Below are 27,820 nucleotides of genomic sequence, written 5' to 3'. Positions count from 1 at the left end.
CAGGATTTGTGGGCATTTCATTTAACTACTAATCTCATATTCTTTTCAGGAGGGCACATGGTATTAAATGAGCTGTTATGATTCAGGCTTCATCTGGTGTTGAAAAGCATTATTAATGCAGAAACTGGACACTGTCCAAAAACTGCACCTAAACTATTTTTCATTCCTTGCTTTCTCTGTTCTCCCTTTACAAATTGTTTTGTTCATCTAGAGTCATTGTATGTGATGTAAAAGGCCTTGTATGTTTCTCAACAGTATTGAAGTAAGAACAAATCACAAGTGCAGTCACAAACTTTAAAAGATATAGCATTCTAGTCGGGTAAAGTAAATTCAGTTGCTTAATGGAAATGCATAAGACATTCAGTTAAGCAACCAGGCATGAAATTTCCCACAAGAAGCATCTCATACAGTATTCTGACCTCACTAGTTACAAGCTTAGCTTGAACTAGCAAGTATAAAGGAGAACAGACAGGGAATATAAGATTATCCAAATATTTCAAATTCCTTGCAAATCAGTTAGAGTACAGTAACAAAAATGAGAAAAGATTCAGAGGCATTGGTTGGAATTATGTTATATAAACTAGCATGGACTAACAGCTTAGTTAAAAATGTTTTTTTAATTTTCGAAGGACAGATTAGATGTCCACATCACACACAGACACTATATGAGAAAAACAAAACAAAAATTTAAATAAAGCCATTCTTATACTACCCTTCCCGGGCTAGTGTTTAGATCGTAACCTTACACACCAGACAAAACCCACCTCTTGATTTCTTATCCTGGCTATATTCCACTTTTCTTGTTGTATGCCTTTTGTCTCAGTGACTTAGGGTAACATTTTCAAAAATACCTCAGTTAAATGTTTCATGTATCATACTTAAATCCAGTGGGACTTGGTGGGACTAAGATTTTTAACAGCACCCTTCTCAATACATTTTTAGCCACATACCACACATACAGCATTTCATGAAATGGGAAAACAATATTTAAACAGCGTGGCTGCATCGAGATGTGCACAGACATTTGGTTCCCTGGGGACAATTAAAGGCAGTGCACCTTGTGCTGCAGCTAGTTGTCCCCAGGGAACAGCTGTGCTATGCATGCTTTGGTGTGCATGAAGTTACTCCGTGTGGGGTAAGGAACGCTGGGGCCAGCACTGGGCTGTCCCCAGCAGCATTGCCTCGGGACCTCCCAGGGCTGCAAAAGCAGTGATCCTGCTGTGCAGAGCCTGGCCGACAGTAGAGTGTGTTTCTGGCCAGCCAGGCTCTAGCTTTGGGTGGCATGTGCTGCCATCACATGTGCCACTCTTCTTTTTTATTCCATAGATGTTTCTGACTCCCACATGTAGCGGATCAAAAAATCCCTCCACACTGCTCCCTTGCAGTGTGGAGAACAACTGAATGTGCGGTACGTGGTGCCACGTATGCGTCTGTAGCACCACATATTGCACGGCTATGCTGTCTGGACGCAGCCTGTGAGTGTTGTGCAGATTAACTGGTTAATGTTTTCAGATTAATGGACACAGACGATGGAAAAAAACTAAGGTGTGAATGATATTGCATGGCATTTGCTATCAGTTGTTAATATTGTGATAAGCTAAATAAATAACTTACATACAATTGTGAAGTTAAGCATGATTTATTTCTGTAAAATCAATATGTAAAAGAACATACCAGTTTTGTTATCACAATACAATTCCTTTACTCTTGCCTGAGACTCTAAATATACATGGCACTGAAATAGTTCATTCACTGTCAGTAAATCAAATGACCTGAACCTTGAAGTGCTGCTGGCCCAAATCCTAACTCCTCTTGTCTTTCTTCACTTCAATTATTATATTACGATCTAGTGGAAAATAACAGACCTGAGCAAAGCAGCAAGTATTCACTTCAGATTCAGATTCTGCTGATTCGGAGGGACACTGATTCGATTCAGTGATTTGAATCACTGTCCCGATTCTATTCGTCTGATTCAGATTTGGAGACTTGGAGCCAATTCGGAGATTTGGCCACAGACTATAAAGGGGAATAACTAAAGTACCTATAACTTTGTCTTTTTTTTGCAGATTCAGATGAAAATGCTAGGGATGGTAGCCCCTTCTGAGGGAATAAAGCCTGCCAAGTTTCAAGGAGATAGGTGCAGGGGTTTCTGTGAAAGTATGCCTCAAACTTTTGAAAACAAAACGTGTGTGTTAAGGCAGAGTGGGATGAATGCAGCAGGGATGGTAGCCCCTAGTGCAGGCATGAGGCCTGCCAGGTTTCAGGCAGAGTGGTACAGGGCCCTATTGTCACTGGCCATGAAGCCACAAATGAGCTCGCCCTGCTCAGAGCCACTCCTGCACCAAGCAGTTCATGGCCCACATGATCTCCCTTGCCGTGTGGGACTCATCCATCACCTCAGCTTGAAGAAGAGCCTACTGATGGCCTGACTGGTTGCACCAGTGCTCTGTGAGGGAGAGGTAGGCATGATATCCACCCCGGCTGCTCCAGATGTCTGAGGTGAAGTGCAAGGCTACCTGTGGCCTTGCATTGCGCAGCTCCTCCCTCAACTACTCCCTGCGTGCCTCATACAGGGAGGGCACCACCATCCTGCTAAAGGTGGTGCGTGTGGCCACTCGGTACAATGGGGCCATGAGCACCATGAGCTGCCTGAACCCTGGATGCTCAACAGAGAAGGACTTGCCTTCTAGAGCAAGCATCTCCCCAGTGCCCTGGGTGGTTTCATTTGCCTTGGGAATGCACCCCCCTTTCCCTCTGCCTTTCCCCCACTGGTCCAGGGTGGCCTGCCTCTGCTTAATGGGGATGGGGGCTTTAGAGTGAGAGGGGGACTTCCTTCTGGGCACGCTCCCACTGGTGCCAGGCTGAGGAAGAAGAAGGGCAAGGGGGTGCTGCCTCCTGAGATGCAGCAGCATCGCTGTGGTGGTGAAGTGTTTCACATCCTTGCCCCAGCTTATCTGCCTTTGGCAGTGCTGTCAGGTAGCATACCTGGAATCATCTGCCACCTCAAAATGATCCCACACTACGCTACCCACCAGCTTCTGGGTTGAGGGTGGGGATCCTGCCTTATCACCCTCCTCACTAGGCAGAGGCACAACAGGAGGAGGAGCTGAGACCTGACCCCAGAACTTCCTTCAAAGTGCCTTCCAGAGAAGGACACCTGCCTCTAGGAGAACTTTGAGGGGTGTGGAACACAAACTCAGATTCCTCCTCCTTCCCCAGAATTTCCTACGCTACAGCCCTCAGCTCTTCTACTCCCAGATCCAGCTTCTCCTCTGGCACTGGGAGGCTCATGCTAGGAACTGAAATTGGGGTGGAGAATGTCATGCTGCTGTTGGTTAGTGGTGTTAGTGTTGGTGGTGCAGGTGCAGGCACTGGTACTGACTTCCTGCTCTCACTAGCAGCAGAAGACTCACTGCTGCCAGGAAAGAGGGTACATCTATGTTTGGAGTGGGGTGAACTTGCTGCTCTCCCTCTGCCCCCTCTCCCTTCTCTGCCAGAAGACCTGGCACCTGCCTTTCCAGCACACTTCACAATGTTTGGTGTACTACAAAATGTGTGTGCATGTGTAATATATGTTGTGTTTTCCTGCACAGTGAGGGCATACTGTCAGGGAAAACACAGATTTCTTTCTGTGGGGGAAAGAATCGAAACAGACTAACAAGAACAAATAAGAGGTTTCTGGCAGAAGAATAAGTTGAAAGCAATGGATAGGGATAACAATAGGGATGGTAGGCAAGGGTACGTAGGAAAGGATTGGATACAAATTACAAGAAGAAAGGCTACCTAGCAAGAGACCAGCTAGCAAGCCAGAGCCTTTCAAATGCTGCTGCTCCAAGAGAGAGACAGCTCACAAAAAACACAGATCACTTCAGACAGTTTTATATGTTGTTTCTACGTCCCTCCCCCAGAGCACTGTGATTGGAAAGGAACTCAGAGGAAGATCAGAGTCACTGGTCAGCTACAGATGTCAACATCAGAGCAGTCTCCTCCCCCTTCCCCCTCCCCGAGGCTTTTTCATATATGGAAGATCACCCCATCCCCCTCCCTCTTCTCAGTTTCTGTTTGCTGCAAGCCTTCTGAATCTCCAAATCTCTCTGAATCAATTTGGAGGCTTCCAATTTGATTCAGACCTTGTAATGGTTCTCTTGATTCAATTCAGATTTGGCTGCCGAATTGGGCCAAATCTCCTCCGAATCGAATCAGCCACCAATGCTTTGCACAGGCCTAGGTAATAAAGCCTAGAGCACAGCTACATTGGTTTAATCATTTATAATTCTTCAAACATACACTAGGCATTTGGAACAATTTCTAGATTAGCCAATTACTGAGCCTAAAAATGCCTCCATATAAAATAATTCCCTAATATTGTAAATGTTTTAAACCCAACATTCACTTGTCTCTACTGCTGCATTTTCTGGGAACTGAACAGCTACCTAATAAACAAGCATTATATATTTTATAAAGTTGACATGACTTGTTATGTTGGTGGATACTGCTAAGTAATGGGCTGCTGCATCTAACTCATTTTTTTTTATTTTAAGTTTCCAGCTTTTTTTAATCTTCAAAACTTTTTGTTATATTGACACAAACAACTGTTTCTCAACTGAGACACACTCATCACTTCTATCCTTCTTGTCAATTCCATCCTAGTTACATAGGTTTTCTATCCTAGACACTAGCTGCTAATGTATCTACTTAAGAGGAGTAAAGTTTACTGGGTTTAGAGATTTCATTTGGATAAGAACCTCAAAATCTAAGATATTATCCAAGCCCTAGGAAGCTTAATCGTCTGCCCAGTGACCTCAACTATCAGTTCTAGGAGGCAGAGATCACCTCTTTCTTAGATTTGTAAAGTTCATCAATGATACTCAATAAGCACTAATGTTGCAGTATTAGGGAAGGAGTTCCAAAGATTTCCAACCAACTAAAAGCAGATGTATAGCTGTGGAAGGGAGTGAAATTACTGCTACAAACCAATGACTATCTTGGCAGTATGGCTCATAATGTCAATTTCCTTCATCACTGAAGACATTTTGCATAGATTTTGAGCTCAACACTGATCATGCTACCCAAAGGCATCTTGAAAGACTGTGACTAGAGGAAGTTCATTATTTGTGTTCAAGTAAAAGTAGAAAAGTCATAAAAAATACTGCTCTCCTGAATTTGAAAACTTGGACATATTTAAACATTTTAATATTTTAAACTCTTTTGTTATAAAACAAAAATCCATAAAAAGGAAACAAGTCTTTCCAAGTCTAATTGTGTCTGCGTGTATGGGGTACATTAACGTTTGGATAAATTAATGACTAAATAAAAGTCAGTATGATTGCTCAGGCACGCATTTGTAATTCACATTAACGTTCAACACTACACAGAGCCAAATTAACTAATATCGTTGTCTGCCCACCATGTCACAGTGGAAGTTAAACCTTTCCATATGGGGAACTGAAGAGGTGATGGGAGAAGCACATGACATTGCATCTTATTTCCTTACATCCTACATTTCCATTTATTCTCTCTAATTGAAAGCACAAAAACATTTGCACACACAGGCACTTTTATTATTTCTATGTGAGGAAGACACGTGTTGAAATGCCCACATCAATTATTGTCAGTCTGATTATTGTCAGTCTCTTTCTCCAAAGTTATATTGTCAATAGTAGGAGTGTCTAAGGCCCTCTTGAAATCACTGCTCCTAGGAGTTACTTTTAGGGGATGTATAGCCATACCTCACATTGGCCAATATCATGCATCATTATTGGACTCCTCCTCTTATAGGCATGCATACACCAATGTTTCTGGAATATCTGAATTATAGATTAACTCCAAAAGACAGCATTTGCAGAGACCCAGCTGATCATTTCAGTGATTCCACATACCCTCAAGATGCCTATTTCATCAACAGACTTATTCTTGGTTGTTTAGCTATAGTATTAAGAGCTGTAAAATACATGTTCATTTGTCTTCCTAATTTACACATAGGCCATTTGTGCATGCAGGTGTGCTAGCTATATGGGCAAATCTGGAACACAAACATGCATGTGCCTGCCTCCCTTAATGCATGATAATCAGTTAGGAAGTGTTTTGCATTAAAAATGCAGTGGCACAGTAAATACACAATAAAAGCAAAATAAACAAAGAAACTAGCGCCCAGAGACAATTCATGAATCCACAAAGACCAAGTGCTAGTGCTTTTTAGTGAGGGCATCCTGTGCTTTCCAGGCCCATTGGCAGAATAAATGGGTTGCTTTCAAGGGTTTTATAACTGCCAGTTACCTCCAAGTGGAGAAGACATTGTTCTTTGGGGAAGGGAGAAGGGGATATAAATATAGGCCTCCCCCTAGACAGCAAGATACAAGCTGTGGCTGAACTCTCTCTCCACAACTCAGATCCCTATGACTTTGTTTTGAAATTTAAAACCTCGAAAGTGAGTTAGATTACACAGCAAGGAGAATTCTCTCTTCTTTCCCTCTGCCCCACATCTTTCTCCTCATGATTTACAAGCATCAGTAGTTTCTCTGCCAAAGGTGGACGCCAATCTGGAACAGTCATGAAAACACTCTTGTCTTCCAAATCCCCAGCACGTAAATTTTATCCACACATCCCTGAAAAGGCTGCTTAGGGTAATGCCACTATGATAAGCTCCAAAGCATTGTTCTCTATCTTTTTTAGTCAAATAACCTCTCACATTTCTGCAGGTGGCTTTCTAATGTCAGTGGATTGTTGTTGTGGCATATGTGCAGTTGAGCCATCTGAAGGCTATATTCTTGATAGCATGTAGAGCCATTGGCCTGCCAGTTCACAGTTAAATGCCTTCAGCATGGCTGTAACCCACATGGTGCAATTCTTAAAGCACCTGGCAGATTGGGATTCAGCTAGCAACAATTTTCAGGCTGTCATCAGCCTTCCAAACCCTGGTAAGGACAATGCATGTAAAACCTCAAAACCATGGTTGGCTGCAGTACAAGCACTGAAGCAGAAATCTGGGGAAATCAGTCTATTAAGCTGATGCCCTACATTATATTTAAAACACAATAAATGACAGGAAAACATTGTTACTCCACTATTCATCACAAAGTATCTGTTCTGGTAAGACAAAACAAACGGAAACTCTATTAAAGGTAGTCATTAGACATGTCTACACATTCATTAATGCACCTTAATTATGGTGCATTAAATTTAGTACCTGTAATTGCAGCCAAACCCCCCTCCCCCCCCTTTGTATATTTCCCTTCTGGAATGGATATAACAGAAGCCCCTTCTTGCCTGCACCCCACCATTTTGTGCATTTCTTTTCATTCTAAGTATTGGCAGAGACTTAGCACACTCATTGCATGGGTATGGCAAGGCTCAGAGCACGCCAGAAAGCTGAAGTAGCTTTCTGTAGGAGAAACCTAGAAACTATATCTACATATCAATTAAGCTCAGTGTCACTAAAGAAAACAAAAGAACTAAAATATCCACTGCAAAGTCTGTAATATCCTGGTTCTAATTCACTTACTGTCCCCAGTAACCTTTGATCATCACTACCTCACATTGCCATTTTATATATTTCTCACAGTGCATTTCTATATATATATATATATATAATTTTACATTTTATACTTTTAAACTCTTAAGGAATGTACTCCCTGTAGAATGAAGTTACACCCTGGACCATTGTTAAAACTGCATTGAAATTTTAATTGGAAAGTGATAAAATCTGGTATATTGGGTGGTCCCTTGTATGAATGCAAGTGAATGATGATCATCAGTAGACAATAGTCTCGCAAAGGAACACCATTTTTAAGATAAGGCAGCTAAAAAACTGATTCCTGGAACTGAGTACCTACCCTATTGACTATTCCTGCAACCCTTAACAATACCATTGTTAATTAATCAAAATCACAAACTGACTCCCAAAACTGCACTACCAGCTGGCAAGACCCCTATGACTAACAGCTGCCAGGTACTACTCAAGACCCATGTGGGACAGCAACCTCTGGATTTAATAGCCAAGATGATGCTGGGGGATCACACAAGTCTGCCAGAAAGGCAGTGAAGCGTGACCCTCAGTGGTCCCCTCTCATCCAGCACCTGACCTACCAAGACAGAAGGACAAGCAGGCAATTCCCTTCTGGAGAAGACATCACCCTGAAGGAAGCTGACCATCAATAGTAGACTTCAGGGCCTCGAATAGGTAGATATACTGACACCAGTACTCTCACAATCACTACAGCAGCTACTATACACTATACTACATGGGTTTGAATGAGTGAATGCATGTGCATGTGTGTGTGTGTGCATGTGTGCGCGCACTCTACGGTGATCAGTACTGCCTGTAACTCAAAGTTTGCATTTATGATGTTATTGGTAATTTCACATCCTGTTCAATAAACTAGAATTTATTATGATCTTGTGAGTTGGTCCTTTGTAGTCAACCTAATTACAGGTACTACCTTAATTTATTGTAATTGGCACTACTACGTATTAGCTGTGGTGTACATTTTCTGGTGATGCTAATGCACAGTAGACTAACTCTACTGCACATTAGCACATTAGCATGGGTCTTGCCCACCATGCTAATGTGTAGTAGAATGAGTCTATTGCGCTCAAAGTATCTCATGTAGATGCACCCTCTATGAAGTATGTTTATGTGCTTCAGGTTGATTGGCCACACACTTTTACCCTTCAAAATGATATATGTCTAGCAAAATCCAGTTAAACAACAAAAATTTAGCAGAGCATGAAAATGTAGGGTTTACTTCAACTTTTTGCTAAAAACTACTGTGCTTGATGTTCTAAAGAATGGCAGATATTGGAATTCATAGCATCTAAAATATTCTGACCTGTTGCTGTCTTTCTGAGTTCTTTGCAACATAAGATTTACTCTACTGTTTTTCCATAGTTAAAAAAACAAGGGAAAACTGAAAACTGGCATTCTCCAAGGGGTGCCTCGAATCTAATGACTGGGCCTTTAAGCCTACTAAGGTTGAGAACCACTGCTCTGGACCATGAGTTTTTCAGCTTCCAGTTCCCTTATTTTGGCTTAATTGTAAGATTCTGATGGACATGTCAAATCATGGCTTAATCCAATAGTTTTTTCAGTCCTCAAAATGTTTTTAAATTTCCTTCAGGCAATGAAAATCATTTGCACTGTGGCAGGGCACTGTTTGTGCCTGCCACTTTAAGGGCCTGAAGGCAGCAGCTGGCAGGTGCCTGCTGAAGGCAGACATTTTGGACTCAGGGCCGCCCATATAAATAGGGCATTTTGCTGCAGGAAGGCCAGGCAACAACACTGCCTGGCTGCAAGGCTGCTGGTATCACCTGGAGGTAAGGGAGGAGCTGTAGGGGACGGTTTAGGAGCCTCCTGGTCCTGGGCATGACTTAAAACTGCACCCTGCCAGGCGTGGGTGGCCTGGTGGGGTTCGCAGTGGCACAGGAGCCCCCAGGAAATGCCAGGCCAATTACAACCCCAGTGAAAGGGGAGTCGGGGTGCCTTAACCCCAGCTCCCACTTCTGGGTGGGTCAGTGACAACAAAGGCAGAGGGGGCCCGGTACAGCTATGACCACATGAGCCCACCCAAGGAGGGAAGTCCTGACACCCTGAGTAGACGGGGTGGTGTGGAGCTCCGAGTAGAGGGGGAGAAGAAATAGAAGGCTGAGGGCCCAGTACACATACAGACCCTGAGCGTTGCCCGAAAAGAGGTCTGAGTATGCTTAGACCCAGTCAGGGAATTGGACGGCCACTACCCTGGTGAGGGTCATGGGAGAGGCCCAACAGATGGTAGTCCAAGGAATGGACTAGCTAAGCCTATGGCTAAAGGGTGCCCACTCCAAGAGGGAGCAAGGAAGCATAAGTTGTTGATGTGAGAAAGAGACCCTGTGAGGGAGGATGCAGTGAGTGAGGCCCGAGTGAGAGGTGGGCAGTATGACTGTGTGTGTGACTGAGGCTTAACGGTGTGGCCTAAGCATGCTCCGGTTGTAGGCCAGGGGCACTGTAACATCTGGACGCCATCTGCGAGGCTTGGGCCACGGTGGTGGGAAGGTACGGAGCCACTGACACCCCCAAATATGGGAGTGCAGTAATGGGCAGCTTCCCGCCTTATTTAACAGCATATTATTATTCCAACAACGCATGGTGGGCAAGACAGGTGGGTGGCATGTCCAGAGGCAGGTGGGGGTCTAGCTGCGGCTAGTGGGGATACCCGCTTTGCCACATACACTATAAAGACTTATGCTTCCAAAATAATGACAACAATGGCATGGGTTCAGGAATCTCAAAAAGGCCAGGAATTGTACCCTACATTTGTGAAAACTTAAGGAAGCATGGGCATTTTTTCCCACTCTGGTTCAAGGTTCTGAAAAATAAATTATGGCAAATAAATCACAGTAAAATCACTCCATGCAGTTTGTTACTTTAAAGCTACGTTCAGCACTTATTTAATGCAGATTTCACCAAGAATGACACTAGATATATCACCAAACATTATGTGATGATATAAAACATGAATGCCATGCCAAACTCTAAGCCTAGCCTTGTATGTGTATCCAAGCTGATTTAAACTTATAAATCGCTTATGGGCCTAATTCAGAAGGGAGGAGGTGAAAGATTTTTCATCTTGCACTGTTCTGAAATCTATTCCTTCACAATTGAGCAACCTAAAGGGCTTAGGGTAGTTTGTCATATCACACAAAATGTCTCCAGACTGTCTGGATAAGGCCTTTTGAACTCTTGGCACAGACAAATTAACTGTGTGGAAAGCCTACTGGCTCCCAGAATACTCTTATATCTTTTGATACTGCATACAATAAGCAGACACTAATCTCACATCCAAACCCCTCTCTGATATTCAAGCCAGATGTTTCACTTGATAAACCAAAAATTAATTTACTGTAGAAAGTGCATACAGCAGCTGAAACAGAGTTGAAAAAGAAAACTGTTTTTAACTTATTCTCCATATTCCAAAGCTGTGCCTGAAACTTGCATTTCATTAACAAAAACCTAATTGAAGCAATATAATACTTTAATACAGTTTGCAAATCGAATATATTAAAAAGGTACAATATTTGTGGCTTAAACTTTTACTTAAAACTCAAATAGCAATCAATGCTCCAACAGCACCACTTAACTTCCCTTAACAACTGGGGTATTTGGTCTCTCTCTTACACACACACACTATGAACTAAGCAGATGGCAAGAATCCCACAAATGGTATGGTTTAATTGTTACTGCCTTTTATTTGATCATAACTGTTCCTTATCAATTCTTATTTTCAAGACGTCATTTCTATTTATCTTGGGTATATTTGTGGTCACTGGGGTGCCTATATATAGTCAGCAAGGCTGCGCCAACACACTGGAATCCCTGTGGTCCAGCAGCCTCCTGCATCTCATGTATCAGAATCCCTGCACTTAAAAAATGGTGGTGGGGGTGTTTGAACTAAAGCTTGTCCAATGTGACCTGGTTAGACTTTAAGAACCACTCTAATTAAAGTAATGTCCCCAACCCCCCTGAGCACATATAAAAATGCCCCAGGACTATAGGATGCGAGTAACTCATAAGATTTTCATATATTTAATTACTCAAGAGCTTTGTGAGGTAGGGTAGTACAACCCTATTTATACGTGGGAAAATGAAGAGAAAACAGGGATAGCATCCTATTTCACTTTGACTTACACAACCACACAAGTGCTATTTTGGCACTTACACACAGTGTCCCGGGTGGATGCACATGCATCCACATGGAAACTGAACCTGCTCAGCAGACTGTCTCTGTACATGCAAGGCTCTGTATGTGTGTACCTGTGCAAGCAAAAATTATGAAACTGTAGCTGGTCAAAAACTGATAAGCAGTAGATGTTAGACACCAGAGGAAGAAGGCTTAGTGGTTAGACCTCTTATTTAGTATATGAAAGACTCAGGTTCTAGCCTCCCCTCCACCAGAGGGCATTTGAATGTACACTCCACAGTGTCCTAACCACCATACTAAGGTCATGAATTATCTAACACCCTCCTCTTGAGGCTGAGCCACAAGCTCTAGGTCAACTTCCATTTTGGATTCCATCTTGACCAGAAGTAGCAGTATGCTTGAATTTAAATCAAGTGCACATCCTGGAATATAAAATAGCTTGAAAGGACCTGCATGATAGTTATGATTATTTTTAAGTGTATTTGGTGACCAAAAAAATAGCTTATAATATTTCACAGGAGCTCTGAACTCTACAAACATTGCACCAGAAAGGCTCATGATTGCAACAGAAACAATCCTACAGACCATCCCAGAAGTATACGCAATCAGTGACCAAAGATTATAGATGGAGAACAGCTTATGAGAACCTCAGAAATGCAGTTTATTCTTCCTGACTGTTGCCACAGATCCTAAACCCTTACAGAAGGGTATTGGTGGGGTGTGGGGTGAGGTTAAATAACACCCTAAACACTGAAAAATCTCTTTAGTTCAAAAACAGATTATAGATTCCCCATTGCTGAGGAACAAATTTCTACTGATATAATGTATTAAGGGGGATGGGAAAAAAAAAAACTAGCATGCCTGCTTTTTGCAGTCTATGTTGGGAATGGTAATATCTTGATGCCCTATATAAGACAGGTTCATCTTTTTTCTGGCAAGTACTAAAGAAAAATCTATGCCAAGGCAGGAAGTGTTGTTTTAGGGAGCTGTGATGTGATAATCTCTTTGAGTTTTACAGATAAGAGATTTTTGATGGGAATAGCATATTTATATCAGGGAAAACCTAATGACTTGACCCTAAACAGTTAAGGGATTGGTTTTGTGCATATGTGTGTTGATGTAAAAGTACTCCTATGTGTTGAAAACTACTCCACTCTTATTTTTTTCTGCCTTACTATAACTATGCTAGGCAGAGATCCTGAATCAGCAATGAAGTCTGGTGACATGAAACTTAAGTGAATTCTGAACAGTTTGGATAGGTAACTCACTACATACACCCCATTAGCCAGTTGTTAAAAAAAATGTTGGCAGTCTTCCAGATAGGCACTTTCATTCTCCTGAAAGTACAGAATACATTGCAACTGCAGTCAAGTGTGGAGTGAAGGGAAGAGTAGAAAATGGGGAATCTACAAGGTAAAAAAAAAAAAGATCCATTTTCATGGCAACCAAATTGCTAGGTTCCATTTCTGCATTACTATTTTCCTTCCTTTTGTCCTTGTCTTAACTCGCTTGTGCGATGTACAGATTTAACCTCATTGCTGGCAAACATTGTCTCCTAACAATAATCACGCTCGACTCAATGATTAAATATGGAAAAATTATTCTTGGTTCAATTTATGCATAGGACACAAGGTAGCGTCCATGCAGAAAAAAAGAGAAGAATGACATCACTGCCTTGGGTCTCAAGCGGCGCATCCAGATGAGTGCTGCATATGCAGGCTTTCCCCACACTGCTAATTTGCAGTGCAGGGAAGATCCCAGGGTCAAAAAACCCACACCTAAAAAAAGTGGGGCAGCACACTGGGGCAGTGCACACTGCCCAAAATGAGCCATGTGCCAGAGTGCGGATTGCATAGGCATTCCCTGGGGACAAGCAGCAGTGGCACACATTGTGCCACTGCTGTTTGTCTCTGGGAAACGCACATTCCCTCTCATGGGAACATGCCCAAGGGCTCAAAAAAAACCAAAACCCCAAACCCCCACAAATGAGATAATTTTGCCCTTTCCTTTTGTCCCATCTTTTATTTATCCTTTGGCTGTTTGTAAGAGCTATCTTAGTCTCACCTGTTATGTGCCTCCAAGTCTATGTATAGGCATTCAAAAAGCCTGAGCCTGAGTTGATTCAATCTTTGCAGGTTAGTCTAATCTGCATAGGTTGAGCTGGCAAGCAAGTGAATAGACATTCACTTTTGATTCTGGAAATGCAGCCACATGCCTGCAGTGGCTCAGGCAAGAAGACAGGGGGTGCTAGAGTGAGCCCTCCCTTCCCTTCCACAGTGATCTGACCAAAGGGAATCTGAGCTGAGGGAGGAGGTACGGCCAGACCACAGCAGGCCTGAGTATGAGTGGGATAGTTTAAACCCCTATCCTGGCCTGCAGCGACCTCAGACAGGGTGTGCCTGGAGGGAGAGGGGGGAAAACAGCAGGCTTTTGGGGGAGAGGACAAGGAGTGTGGCTAGCCCCTAGCCAGATGCTGACCTGAACCTGAACCGCCCCTGGAGTGGTGAAGGGGAAGGGACCCCAACAGGGGCTGGTGCCTCCAGCCAGCCAGACCCCAACTGAAGTCCCAAGGGGAGAGAGGCGGGAAGAGGAAATAAAACCCCTCCCTGCCCCCTTTGCCTCAGGGGGCCATGCCAGGCCTGCGTCTGTCCATGCCCCTGCCTCTGCTCTGGCCAGACAGCAGAGGGGCAGGGCCAGGCCCGCTCTGGAGCAGACAGCCCAGGGCTGAAAATCATGCTGGGATGCTGGGAAACTCTGATTTAACTTAAACCAGGAAGGGGTCTGGGACAGAAGTTCCGTAAGCCGGTTTGACCTCAATCAGTTAAGTGTGATATTACATGCAACCAGGTTTATCCTAAACCACTTTCAGCCATTTTGAAACTGGTTTATGTGGACTGAAATTTTGTTCTGTTACAGGTTTAACCCAAGTTCTGATCACTTAAACTGGTTTATATGCAACTTCTGTCCCTAGCCCAATTGACATATTAGGGTGTTAGCTGGATTTAGTGATCAGGAACCAAGCTATGATAGTTCAGGGATGGAGCTTAATTTCAGAAAGATCTAGGTGATTTGTCCCCAGATCAGGCCACATACTGGAGTGAACTCAGTAAATCTTTCCTCCCTAAAGAAAGACAGGATCAAATGTACTCTAAAGAGGACATAAAGAGAAGTAAGGTTGCAGGGTAACATCTACAAGGGTTCCACATCCAACTAGCTCTCCCTATTAGTTAGAGAAAAAGCTTGTCGAGGCCCGCCTAAGGAGAATGGCAGAAGCAAATCTTCTAAGAAGGAATTAAAAGGCAAGTGTGAGAATAATGGACTGCTGGCCTAGTAGAAGGAAACAGGTAAATTCTAGCTTTAATTTTAACTTATTAAACCACTCCTCTTAAAGGAGAATAATGACAGCACACGTCAGGGTAGTTGAAGGAGGAAAGAAATCGAGAGAGAGACAGTGCCTCATGCTAGATAAAGGAAGACCTCTTTAGATGCAGCTTTTCTCCTCCTATCTTCCTTTAGCTGCTGCTTATCTCTGGTAACTGAAATATAGACAAGATGAAAGCACTGTAAGGTGGATATATAATTGGTTGGATCATCCTCAGTGAGTAGTCCTCAATGGCTTGATGTCTAGTTGGGAGGAGGTATCAAGTGAGGCTCCCCAGGGGTCTGTCCTGGGTCTGGTATATGTGGATGACACCGGGTTGGGTGGACTTGCAGACACTCTGGAGGACAGGGCTAGGATCAAGAATGACCTAGACAGATTGGACAAATGGTCCACAATCAATGAGATGAAATTCAAGAAGGACAATGCAAAGTCCTGTCCTTGGGATGGAATACTTACATGCACAAATAAGGCGCATCCATACATGCAGGCATAAGTGCTTCCAGCAGCTCAAACAGCAGTGGCACAAATTTGTGTCAGATTTCTGCCTCAGCATAGGTGCCTGAACATGCACTCTGCTGCCACCTCGACTCCTCTCCACAGTCCATCACATACCCAAGCGGTTCCTGGGACCAGGAGCCCCTGAGGCTGGGGCTGCATGTTCCAGCACTGGTGTGGGCATGGGGCAGGGCTTCAGTGTGGAAGTTGCCTCTGCAGGCATGGCTCTTGCCAGCAGGTCCTGTACCATCCCATGTGGCCAGCTGGGCATGCAGGATGTGACTTGTGGGGGGATGTGAGGTTTGGGGGGAAGGGGAGTGAGGAATTTATAGATGGGTGTAGGGGTTGTGGGGATGAGGTTTGTGGGGAGCGGTATGGGGCTTGTGCATGGGTTGGGGGGTGGGGTTTATGGCTGGATATGTGGGTGGTTTGGGGGTGGAGCTTGTGGGTGGGAGGACGGCTTGGGGGGTGCCCTGCCTGCCACCTGCATGGCCCACAGCCCCCCTGCAGAAGCAGCAGCCATGGGGGTGCTCAGGCCTGCTTCTGACAGGCCCCCCCATGGTGTGGCATGGAGCAGTAGGGCATGGCTCCAGCCACCTGGCACTCAGCACAGCTTCTACTACATTGTGTGGGCCTGGCCCAGCCTGGTGGCATATACCTTTGGGCAGTACTGGGCTGCTTTTTCTGTCACCCAGTGTCCTGGCACCACTCACAGGGGCCGCGTACCCTTTGCCTGGCTCCACGGAGGCAGGACCTGGGTTGGCTTGAGGCTGTGCAGCCCCTGTGAGCGGTGCCAGGACCCTGGGTGACAGCAAAAGAAACCAGGTCCTGCATACACTCCAAGGCCAGGCTGGACCCTTGGGATGTGACACAGGTGGTGCTGGGTGCCAGGCAGCTGAGGTGACACCACGCTGTACTATGCTGTTGTGGGGCTTTGCCAGGATCAGGCCCTGCTTCTCCCCATGGCTCCTGCAGCTGCAGAGGGGCTGTGGGCCATGAGGGAGGGGGACAGGCAGGGGACCCACCTTTCTTGAGCAGTCCCCCCCATACCCACACACAGTCCCCCACACCCTCAAAGCCAATGTTCCCTCTAAGGTGTAGCAACCCGTGAGCATGCTGCTTTAGTCTGTGAGTGTACTGCTTCAGTCTGTTCCGAAATTCATCCTGCCTCCCACCTCCTCCTTTCGTTGCACGCTGCTTCAGTCCACCCCACAGTATAACATAGTAAAATTTGAGGATTTAACTTAGAAGATGCAGTAAGGGTCCTTTACTAAGGGGATGGGTCTGTGTGCAATGAATATAAAGATGATCCTTTACAGAGGCTGCAGGGAAGATATTGGCCTTCCTAGAATGATAGAAAAAACAACACTTTATGTTGCATGGTAGAATCATGCCCACTTTAATCAAGCTAGTGCCCAAACTGGATGCAATTTAGCCAAGTTGGTGCGTTTCTCTGTACATGCCCATAAACTGCAGGGAAATGAAACACAAGGTTGTGCAACCAAAACAGCACTGAAGCAGGCAACTAACTGAAGCTCAATAGCTAAGTTATACCGAGAAGATGCATTGTATCCCAGCATGACAGTAGCCTGCTGCCAGGTTACACCGTAAACCCTACTTAACTTGCTATCTATCCACTCTTACCCCCAAGTCTTCTTAAGGATTTGTTGGTTTCCAAGTTTCTTTTGTTCACTAAATACCTAGGTTTTGCCTTCAACTGCTGCTTGGCCTCTCTTCTCTCACTACAAGGAAGCAGTGGCTCCAATACAGTCAGACCGTATGCTGAATACTTTATTGAGAAGCTACTGTGTTACAGCATATGCCTTAGTAAGAATTTGCACACACTTCTCATATGCATATGCCCACAGTGAAGGACTCCACTTTATACAGGAGCTTGCCCAAAGGGGCTGGGGAGCAGAGCAGTTCCCTGGAGTCAGCGGAGCTCACCAGGTGCCCAGCTCTACCTCAGCCCCTGCCTCTGCCTCACCTTGGGGAGGAGCCACTGCCTGCCCCAAGTTAGGAGAGGAGCAGAGGAGTGAGAAGCTTACTGCCGGCAAGTGCCTCCACCGTGCTCCACGCCCAAAGTTTACAAGAAGCTGCAACCCAGCTCCTCTCCGGGCAGGTGCTCAGCATTAAAAAGTTACTGCAAGACTTCTTGTGCAAGGCTTAGGGGGAACCTTGCTCAAAGCCCCCCCCACCCCAACATCCCTACTTATCTGGGACAGCTTCCGGGTCCGGGTCACTGCTGAAGCCTTGCCCCACTCCTGTTTGCCCTGCATGCTGAGGCAGCCTGCTGGAGCACTGGGGCAAGAGGCATCCACGGGCCAGCTGCTGAGCACTGCTCTGGAGGACCCAACTTCCAGATGCCTCAGGGCACACTAAAGGACCATGCCCTGTGAGGTTTTTTTCCCCACCAGGTTTTTTTTTTTTTTGATACCTGGATTTCCAGGTATCAAATTTAGAGCCCGTGCTGCAAATATGCAGCATGGGCATCGTTTCTTTGTTCCCAGCATGCCTCTTGCAGCATCTCAAACTCTTTTGAGATGCTACAAGAAGCACATGCTCACTTGTCTGGATGCACCCATACAGACTGGAAAATGACTGGTTATGTTGAAGTACTGCAGGGAAGGACCTTGAAGTTACAACAGACCACAGCCTAGTTGCAAAAAAAAAAAAAAAGCCAGTAGCATCCTGGGTTGTATCACTTGCAAATCAAGGAAAGTGATTATTTAGCTCTACTCTGCACTGGTGAGGCCTCACTTGGAGTGGTATGTTCACTTTTGGGCCACACACTTCAGGATGGATTTGGACAGTTTAGAAAGTCTAATGCAGGTCAACAAAAATATCAGGGGCCTGGAAACATGACTTACGAAGAAAGGCTGAAAGAACTAGGGATATTTAACCTGGCAAAGAGAAGACTGAACAGGGATTTGATGACACTCATCATACACCTGAAGGGTGATTTCAGGGAGGATGGAGATGAGCTTTCTCTGTGGTTGCACAGGTAGCTTAGGCTGGAGATTAGGAGGAACTTTCTGACTATAAGGGTGGTCAGGCATTGGAACAGACTACTTACAGAAGTTACTGAATCTCCATCCTTGGAAACTTTGAAAAGTGGGTAGACAGACACTTGACTGGGATGGTTTTTAGTCTGGGACAATACTGCAGAGAGCTGGATTAGATGACCTCATGAGCTCCCTGCCAGATCTACTTTCCTATGATCTTATAACCCTGTGACTGTTATGTGCTACTTCTACCTTGGGTGCCATTTTACCTGAACTGGTTTGAACTAGTTTTCAATCAGTTCAGGCTTACGTAGTTGGAGCAGACTGTTGGATAATGGCCCCCAGTATACACATTCACCTCATTTACTTCTAGGTCCAAGTTAACATGTGATCCTTCTGGTTTAAATTCTGGCTTCCTGCCTGTCTCCCACTGTGCTGTCACACCATCTGAGGCCAACTTGGGTTGTTCATGTTATTTTTATCAAATCTGAATGTATTTGAGCTGTGCATGGCAACCTCAGTGGAGGCGCCTTGGCTCTGAAACATGCTTCTGTTTGCCCAGAGCACAAGCCTGTGGAGCTGCAGGAGTAGTGGTAGTCTCATATTGTGCCAAAATTAGTGTTCACTGAATGTCACTCTTTCACTGAATCATTTGCAAAAAGTGTTGTGGGATTTGACCAGCTCCCTAGCAGGATGAATAATAATACTCAAAACTATTCAATAAACATTAGCAACAGTTCATATTGATTTTTTGGCATTCTACCAGCTGTATTCAGGACACCAGCTAAGGCCCATCTTTCAGCATTTTGCCTAAGGGGAATAGTACAATATACAGTACAATGCTGTTGAATCTTCCAATATTGCCATTGGTCAACAAATTAAGTAGGTTATTTACTAATATTGTTCAACACATGAAAATTAAGTGATGGCAGCATTTAAAAATATATAAACAAGCTGGGTTTAAGCCAAGTCCATAATGGCTGGGCTAACTGTCTCTAAACCAAGTGAATCTAAATGGGTTTAAAACCATATTTCAAATTAACTCAGGTAAATGCTATTCCAGTCAAGTTCAAACTCCTCTTTGTATTTGGACCTCTTCCCAACACACTGTTTTTGCTTTATTTTCTGTATTCAGCTTCTGACCTTGTATTGCCTCCTTTTAGCCATTACAAGCTTCATGGTTCTAACAGTCCTGTGAGCTGGGCTGAAATACTGCAGTATTCATATTCAGCCTGATACTATGAACAGCTTTTGTGTTTAAAGAAAGAAAAATTATGGTTGTCAAGAGATCCTGCCTTCCTCTTTTGTTTCTGTATTAAGTAGTATTTTAATCCACCTACCCATTCAACAAAAGCAGTAATTACAGCTAAATATGAACATTTTCTTAACTAATGAAGTTTTTCCACGTGCAGTTTTCAGAGAAAATACAATCTTAATTCTACTGAGAAAATGGAAGAGATTTCTGTCATAAGGGTTTTGTTTTGGCTTTTTTGGCGGGGCGGGGAGGGGTTGGGCTTTATTAGAGCACCACAAATGCTTTGAGATGTAGCATGTTCTTTTGGGTCTGAGATGAGTTTGGGGGGAAAAGCTTTCATATCCACATAGAAGATAGATATAGAGCATTTGTTTGAAGAGGCACTCAAGCACTCTTCAGAGTGCCATTCTGTAAAGGAGCTTAGAATTCTATAAACAGTTCCTCCTTTTATTCTACACAATCAAATTTTTATTTATGAAAGATTAAGTTGTTCACACAAGCTGACAACTGTGCAAAACCAAATCGCCTGCTATTGTTTTATTACTGTCATCATCATCATCATCATTTACTTCCCTAGGAAGCTCCCCAAATTCCCCATTTACCTTTACCCTCTACTTACAATGAGTTGAGAGATTTCAAGCCTTTGAATGCGTCAGGAGCAATGTCAGATATTTGATTCTTGCTGATGTCTCTATAAAGACACGAAGGGAAATGCCATGTTACTAAAAAAATAGAACTTTCCTGAAAATGACTGTCAATTCTATGAGCACTTTTTTACTTATTCTATTATTATTTTCCATTAATGCAGAACCTAGAAATCACAGACCACAATACCATTGTGTTGGGTGTTGTACAAACACACACAACTGAAGCTTAAGAAGAGAGACAAAAATATAAGAAAAAGAAACAACTAGCCAGTGTGAGACAGCATGGTAGGCTGTGGTGTTTGCCTTTTAGTAGTTTAACCACTGTAAAGTTTTTTTGTAGTAATTAAGGAAAGTTTAAATGAGAAGTTGGAAGTATAATAATGAAGTAGTGTTGTGGATGTTTACAGGCAGCATGAGATAAAGCACACAAGTGCATGTTTGAAAATATAACAAGCTGGCATGTGAGGCTGCCATTATGGTGTGACAGACTATATGCTTTACTTGGTATTTCTGAGTTAACTGTGGACAGAAGTGACATTTGTCATGTGATCAGCGCTCTGAAAGAGCTCTACAGCTGTGCTATAACACGTACATGGTTGGAGATTGTTTCAAGAGTGGCTGATCACCAGGGATCCTGGATTTCTCTGATTTAAAAAAAAACCCCAATCCTAATTTTCGATTTAAAAAAAACTAATAACAAATTCCACATTTTCCCACTATATTAGTGGTGCTTCATTTTAAATCACAGAAAAATGTGGATGGGGGGGTGTTAAACTGAAAATTGGGGATTTTTTTTAACAAGAGAAAACCAGGTTCCCTGCTGATGGCGCAGCAAATTAACTCTCATCTAATGAGGTACAAAGTGGAGCACCTCAGGGAACTTCTGTCAATCTCTGTGCATGATTGAGGGTGGGTTGATGTAGCCCATCCCCACCCCCTATACTGTCTGCAGAAAGGGAAGATGGGGCATGGGGAAGGAACTGCAGGCTGTGGTTTGCCCAGCTTGAGCTGGAGGCAAGGGTGGGTGGATTGGAGCACACCCATCTCATGGCCTCCCCCAAGCACCCTCCCTGTCCAGCTCAGGCTGAGCAAACCCCAACCCACAGCTCCCTTCCTTTCCCCCATTCCCTCTCCCTTCCTGCAGACGGTACCAGAGCTAGCGGGGGGGCGGGGAGGGGAAAGACTGAGACTAGGGGAGAGGGGCTGCAGGCAGGCAGATCCTCCACTTGATTGGCTCCAAAGTGGAGCTCAGTTTCCACCCTTCCCCGCTTTCTGTGAAGCGCCATGAATTAGAGTAGGAAGTTGCACATCTGTCAGTGCCCTGTGTTCACACTGTTGTTACAATAAGACTGTGCAACTCAGTTTGCCTCCTTAGCCTGCATACAGAGGAGGGGATAAGTGCCAATGCTGGTTACCTACAGGTTGAGACCTGTTGGACATTTAGCATCAACAGTTTTGAATAGTTTTGTTGACCTATCAACAAAGGTGAGATGGTCGACACCCAGGAGGTATCCAGAGGGGATAAACATGACAAAAGGGAGAGCAGGCTGGAAGAAAAGCCTGAAAGCTGCTATCCCAGAAAAGTCTGGGAACTGAGAGAAATGGAGAAGCTTTGGGGAGCTGGAGAGACTAGAAAGAGAACAGCTGTGGGCTGCACTGGTTCACCCCAAGATGAGGGCCCTCTCTCAGGGTTTGAGTTGGATGCTACCTCCCTGAGTCAGAGCCACAGAGAACCATGGAGGGGCAAGGACCAAAGGCCACGGTCTCAGAGTAGGAACAAGCTTCTGAAGTGTGCTTCTGTTGTGAAAAGGTTAAGTTAAAAAATGAAGGTAGCTCCATTTTTTTCATATAGGACCAAATTATGCTAAAACGTTAAAGACAAAACTCAAAAAACCTTTACTCCAATGGTTTTCAATCAGTGGACTGCAGAAACCCCTGGGGCTCTGCAGACTATGTCTAAGGGGTCTGTGAGAGAAGAGTAGGATCAATCAAAAGTATGTGACTGCTCACACTTACAATTCAAAGGGGCCCACAATTCCATTCAAATTGTTTTAGGGGTCTGCAAATGAAAAAAGGTTGAAAGCTACTGCTTTATTCCAATTAGAACACAACCATGTAGTGAATATGCTAACAAGGCCATATTCAATACACATAACTTATGCATGTATGTGCATGACTATCATGTAAGCAGTCCCACTCCACTGATGCTGGTGCCAGCTTATGTTACCAGCTTATGTAGTTCTTCATGTGTTACATTTCCACTGTTATTCTGTCTCCTAGAACTCAAAGCCATGGATGGACTTCTGAAATTAATACTGCAGTGTTGTAACGTCTACACTGAAGCATGCATTTAACAAGGTCTTCCATTTTACAGGTATTTAAATTATAACAAACATTAGGTAAACTTCCTCCGCTTACCTCATATTAGAAACATTTTAATTAACAACTCTTACAGCTGTTTTCAAATATAGTGCCTTATATAATTGATTTTTCTGTGGGCCTCTCTTATAAGGATCTCAAGACACAAACTCTGTGATTTAGTAATGTTTCCAGTTTCAGCATTTTTTAAATTTTTGTTGACAGGGAGAGTTTATGTTTATGTAGTTCTTTACAGTTTTAATAGCCAAAAGTTGAGAACAGGGAATAAAATAACTATTTTGCTTCCTACTTTCTCAAATCTTTTTAGTAAGTCTGTTAATATTTGCTGCTTTGACTAGTAATACATATTCAAATGGAAAATTTCACAGGAGCAGCCATACTTCTTGGTATGAGGCTTGTTTTATCCTGTGTTAGATAATAATTTTAAAACCATTACAATAGTACGAAGCAATGCATTAACTGATCAGGTCTAAACATATGAACAGGATGCCTAATTTTGGAAACAAACATCTGAATCCAGCCTTATTCTGCACTTGCCATGTTTATAGTGAAAAAGGAGCCCCCCTCCTCTGCATTTTAGTAGAGAATATAACAAATGGTGCCTGAACTTGCATAAATGCCATGCTGGATGATGCAATTCACCCGCTTTTTGCAGATACTGTATGTTCAGCATTAGAAGATAATTAGACACATCATTTCCTTTCCATTAGAGACAAAGCTCCAGTGCTGTTGCACAGATAGTGAGGCTGAATCTCCTCATGCCTTGATTGAGGCATGAGGATTCAATTAAGTTTTTCCTCTTTTATGTTCTGCTGCTCTCTGGTAAGTTCATCCCACCCTAGTACTTGATCTCCATCAAGAAAGAACAGGTACAAGTTTTCCTAACCCTGCATTAATGAGTCAATGTAGGTCATACAAGGCTAACTTCCTTAGTTTAGGATATCACTAGAATCACTCAGTGGAATTGTAGCTCTTTAGCAAGGATTTTAATCAGCTGATCAGGATTCCACCCAAGCAGGGAATTCATTAGTCTCCTCATATTCTCATCAACTTCTGCCTATAACAAGACAGAAAAGGTTGTTTTTTTTTAAAAAGTTGTTTAACACACTTCTGAGGGTAGCTGCACTGTTACTTGATAGGTGTGCAAATTGTTTCTGCTGCTGCAGCAGGGAAGAAAGGATACCCACTGCTTTATTGCATGACTTGTGAAACTGCTTTAAGTTTCTTTACTATGTCTCTAAGGCTAGGAAGAGGCATTACACATAAACCAGCTTAAGTGATCAGAAACTGGTTTAAACCTGTAACAAAACAGACGCTCAGTGCACATAAACCAGTTTGAAAATGGGTGAAGCTGGTTTGAGATAAACCTGGTTGAACGTAGTATCAGACTTAATTGATTTGTGTCAAACTGGTTTATGCAATGTCTGTCCCAGACCCCTTGCTGGTTTAAGTTAAGCATCCCGGCATGCTTTCTGGGCTGGGCGGGGCTCTCTGCTGCACAGCAGGCCTGGCCTTTCCCCTCTGCTCCCTAGCTGAACCTCTGTCAGAGATTTGCAGGCAGAGTCTGACTTGCAACCAGAGCCTGGTTTCCTCCTGCTTTCCCCCTCCCCTCTCTACTCCCTGCTAAGCAGGGATCCCCACCCCCTCTGCCTTACACAGACACTTCAGCATTAACTAGCAAACCACACGCTGGCTACAGTCCATGCTGTGGCAGACAGCAGTGTTGGTTTAGGGCTTTTTGGAACGAATCAAAGCTCAGCTGGTAATGTCCCTCCTTTCCTTCTTTGTTTAAGAAAAGTTTGAACTAATGAGAGAGGCGGTTTGTCTTCTGATGTGGTGATAAATGCTGATAACAGAGCTGATAAATGCTCTGTTATTGGGGGGGGTATCCCCTCCCTAATCTTGACGCAGTCCCCTCAACTCAGCCCTGTGGAAGGGAAGGGAAGGCTGCTCTAGTGCTCCCCAGCTTGTAGCCTGAGCCACTGCAGCCATGTGCCTGCATTTCTGGGATGTCTGTGCAGTTACAAAGTGATTCAGCCTAGCCAGGTTAGACTAACCTGCAAAGATTGAATCAATTCAGGCTAATGCTTTTTGAATGTCTGTCCCTAGCCTAAGAGGTTTTGAAACCAGAGATCATTTTTAGACCTAGTTGAATTCAAAACCACTGATAAGGTGTGAACAACATTTGAGTAGCTTTAACATTCTAAATAGGACATAAGGTGATTTGTTTTTCCTAAACCAAACATTTGACATAGTCACTGCAATACTATTTGGGTCATTGTTAAAAACTTGATGGATTTACTGCTCAGATATCAAAAGAAGTGCTAACACCAAACACCATTGTTGCAAGCAGTGAGTATACGTGGGATAGACATACCACCTTTCAGGTGGATGAAAACACTTGGCTATAAATACTGGTGGTCAAAGCAACTGAACAGCACAAATAAACTGGGAGGAGAAAGCTTAGTGAGGCTGCCATAAACTTTGAATCCCTTGGATCACTCAACCATATATCTGAGTTCAAGAAGGGGCAGAGATAAACGGAGCTTTGTGTTGTTTACTCTGTGTGGAGGCAAGGATGAAAGATGGGATTCTTTTTGCCAATGGACATTGACTTTTGGGTACTGATGGAACCTGAATAACCAGGCACATAAACTATGAATATGCAGTCTAAATAGCAAACTAATGAAATAAAAACATAAATACCATATAAAGCTTCCACAATATAAAACTACCGTCATTTCAGGTGTTAGTCTCAGCCTCAACTGCAGAAGCCTTAACCAGCTATTTCTAACACAAGAACTAATTTCTATAATTATAACACGTTGGAGCAGAAGTCTGCTGGAGCTAATTAGCATGCTAATTATCAGCATCCCCACTTAGTTAAAGTATCCCCTCTGCCATTTCAAAGCATGAGGATGCTAATACATAAGATGCTGCAGTCACTTAATTAAAGCACCCCACCCCCTACGTCTGGAGCACATGTAAACATGCCCAAAGACCCTTGATATAAAGAACCAACAAGAACCCATTAACTTTTCTCCTTAAATTACATCCTCAGCCAATTAAACCAGTATAGTCTTCATGCCCTATCATTAACAGGTCTAAAATGAGTATGAAAGGGTTAAGAAAAAACAAAGACGGTGATGATGCCAGAGTTGCCTTACCACAATCTTGTAGGGGCAAAATACTAGAGAAATGATTGCTGAAATGTTCAGCATTAAGAGCTATTTCTTGACAAAAGTACATCCATATTTTTGCTTTCCATAAGGCTGGTATCTTGCAATGTTAAAGGAAGATGTAGGTAACCACCATCAACAGTGGGACAAATATCCTTCTACTAAATTGTATAGAAGAGAACATGGAGTGGTACAGACAAGCATTTCACAACAGCTCTGGTGCCTTGATCAGGAGACAGCCCAACCCAATAGTTAAGCAGAGAAATAAAACATTTTTTGCTATAGATGTCTGACCAAAACATCTACTGATCTTAGATTCTTTCTTTGAGCTATCATCATTTATGTAAGCACTGATATACTGTGTGGATCACTTGGGGATTTTTTTTGACTGGAAGTGGATAAATTATGTAACACTGTCATCTGGCATCATGACACATTGTCTAACTGTAGCTGCATTTATAGTAATAAGGCCAGCACTAAACCCAGGAATTGCAGTAAGGGTGGTCTTCTCTGTATTTATTAAATACATTTATATTTATATGTAAATTTAAATGGCAAAGTCCTCCTTTTAATAATGCTATTTAATAGTATTTTCAAGGAAGATCCCAAAGCCTATGCCAATAGTGTTCCAAAACCCTATTAATGTATCTTGCTAATGGAATCTTGCAGTAAGCAGATAAATCCTTTACTGTTAATCTTTTTCATAATAAGCATAACCCTGGATTCTGAATAGCTAGCCAAGATATAGAAAATGATTTTTCCCTAAGTCCTATAAAGCTGGAATTCACCCAACATGAAAACTTAAAGGACAGTAAAACATTGTCAAGTTCTAAAATTAATTATACCTCAGAAAGAATTGAAGTAGTAACTTAAATAATGAAAGTGTGGCAGGTTAGGTCACTCAGAAGGGATCTGTCATTTGTCATTGAAATTACTGTCTTGCTATCTAATACAGTACCGCTTTAAAAATACATACTGCTATATTGAAAGTGAGACAGAAGAATAGAAAATCTATGAGACTGAAGACTTGATCTTTTAAATATTAAGATCTATATTTACAACTCCTCAACTATGGGGAAGGGTGATTGGATTGGTAAGACAGTTAGCTTCATACCCAAAGCCAACATTTCAGTATTCAAAAGCAACAGCTAACTGATGGTTCTGTATCTTAGCAGGAGTGAACAGATGGGGTCAATCTTACCCTTAGATAGTGCTCTTCTCATGGAAACAAAGATAAGCAGTACTTTCATGAGTAATCTTGGAATGGGCCAGGGCCACTAAATTATGTTTCTTATTCCTAGGAGTGTTTCTATACACTGACGTGACAGTGAAGCAATCTAGAAACAACTTGTTCTGCCACTATGTGGGTTGTACTGACAGAGGACCCCACAGTTCAATACCAGAAGGATCTGGATAAACCCTTACAGGATCTACCTCGGGAAACACAGGAGAGGATTACTGCAGAGCCCAGGCCAGGCAACTTTTACTTAATATGCAAGATACACAAAACTGACAACCCAGGATGTCCCATTGTCTCTAGTGTTGACATCATCATGGAAGGAGTTTCTGGCTATGTTGACTCTATCCTTTTCTCATATGCCACCAGAGCTACCAACTGTTTAAAAGATACCACAGATGTCTTGCAGAACTGGCCTCCATTGACAAGCTTCTAGCTAACAACAGATTAGCTACCATGGATGTCATACCAACATTCCTCATAAAGAGAGATTACAAGCCATAAAGTACATTTTCCTCAACAAGAAAACTGTTTCAGTTTCTATTACATTCTCCTGGTTTCGCCTCACA

The 27,820-nt window shown here is 43.2% G+C and overlaps 1 protein-coding gene across 5 annotated transcripts in view; it reads right to left on the bottom strand.

Annotated features, from left to right (window-relative positions):
- SLIT3 (slit guidance ligand 3) overlaps positions 1–27,820 on the bottom strand; it is a 938,430-nt gene that overhangs the window by 264,698 nt on the left and 645,912 nt on the right. For all 5 annotated transcript variants that reach the window (XM_019534858.1, XM_019534861.1, XM_019534859.1 and 2 more), the window contains one exon: positions 20,429–20,500. In XM_019534858.1, coding sequence (XP_019390403.1) covers positions 20,429–20,500 — 72 coding nt within the window. The remainder of the gene's footprint in view (positions 1–20,428; positions 20,501–27,820) is intronic.

This window comes from Crocodylus porosus, unplaced genomic scaffold (assembly GCF_001723895.1).
Source record: "Crocodylus porosus isolate Cpor-Errol unplaced genomic scaffold, CroPor_comp1, whole genome shotgun sequence".
NCBI classification, from domain to species: domain Eukaryota; kingdom Metazoa; phylum Chordata; order Crocodylia; family Crocodylidae; genus Crocodylus; species Crocodylus porosus.
Note: the sequence above shows the minus strand (reverse complement) of the source record. Positions and strands in the feature narration are given on the sequence as shown.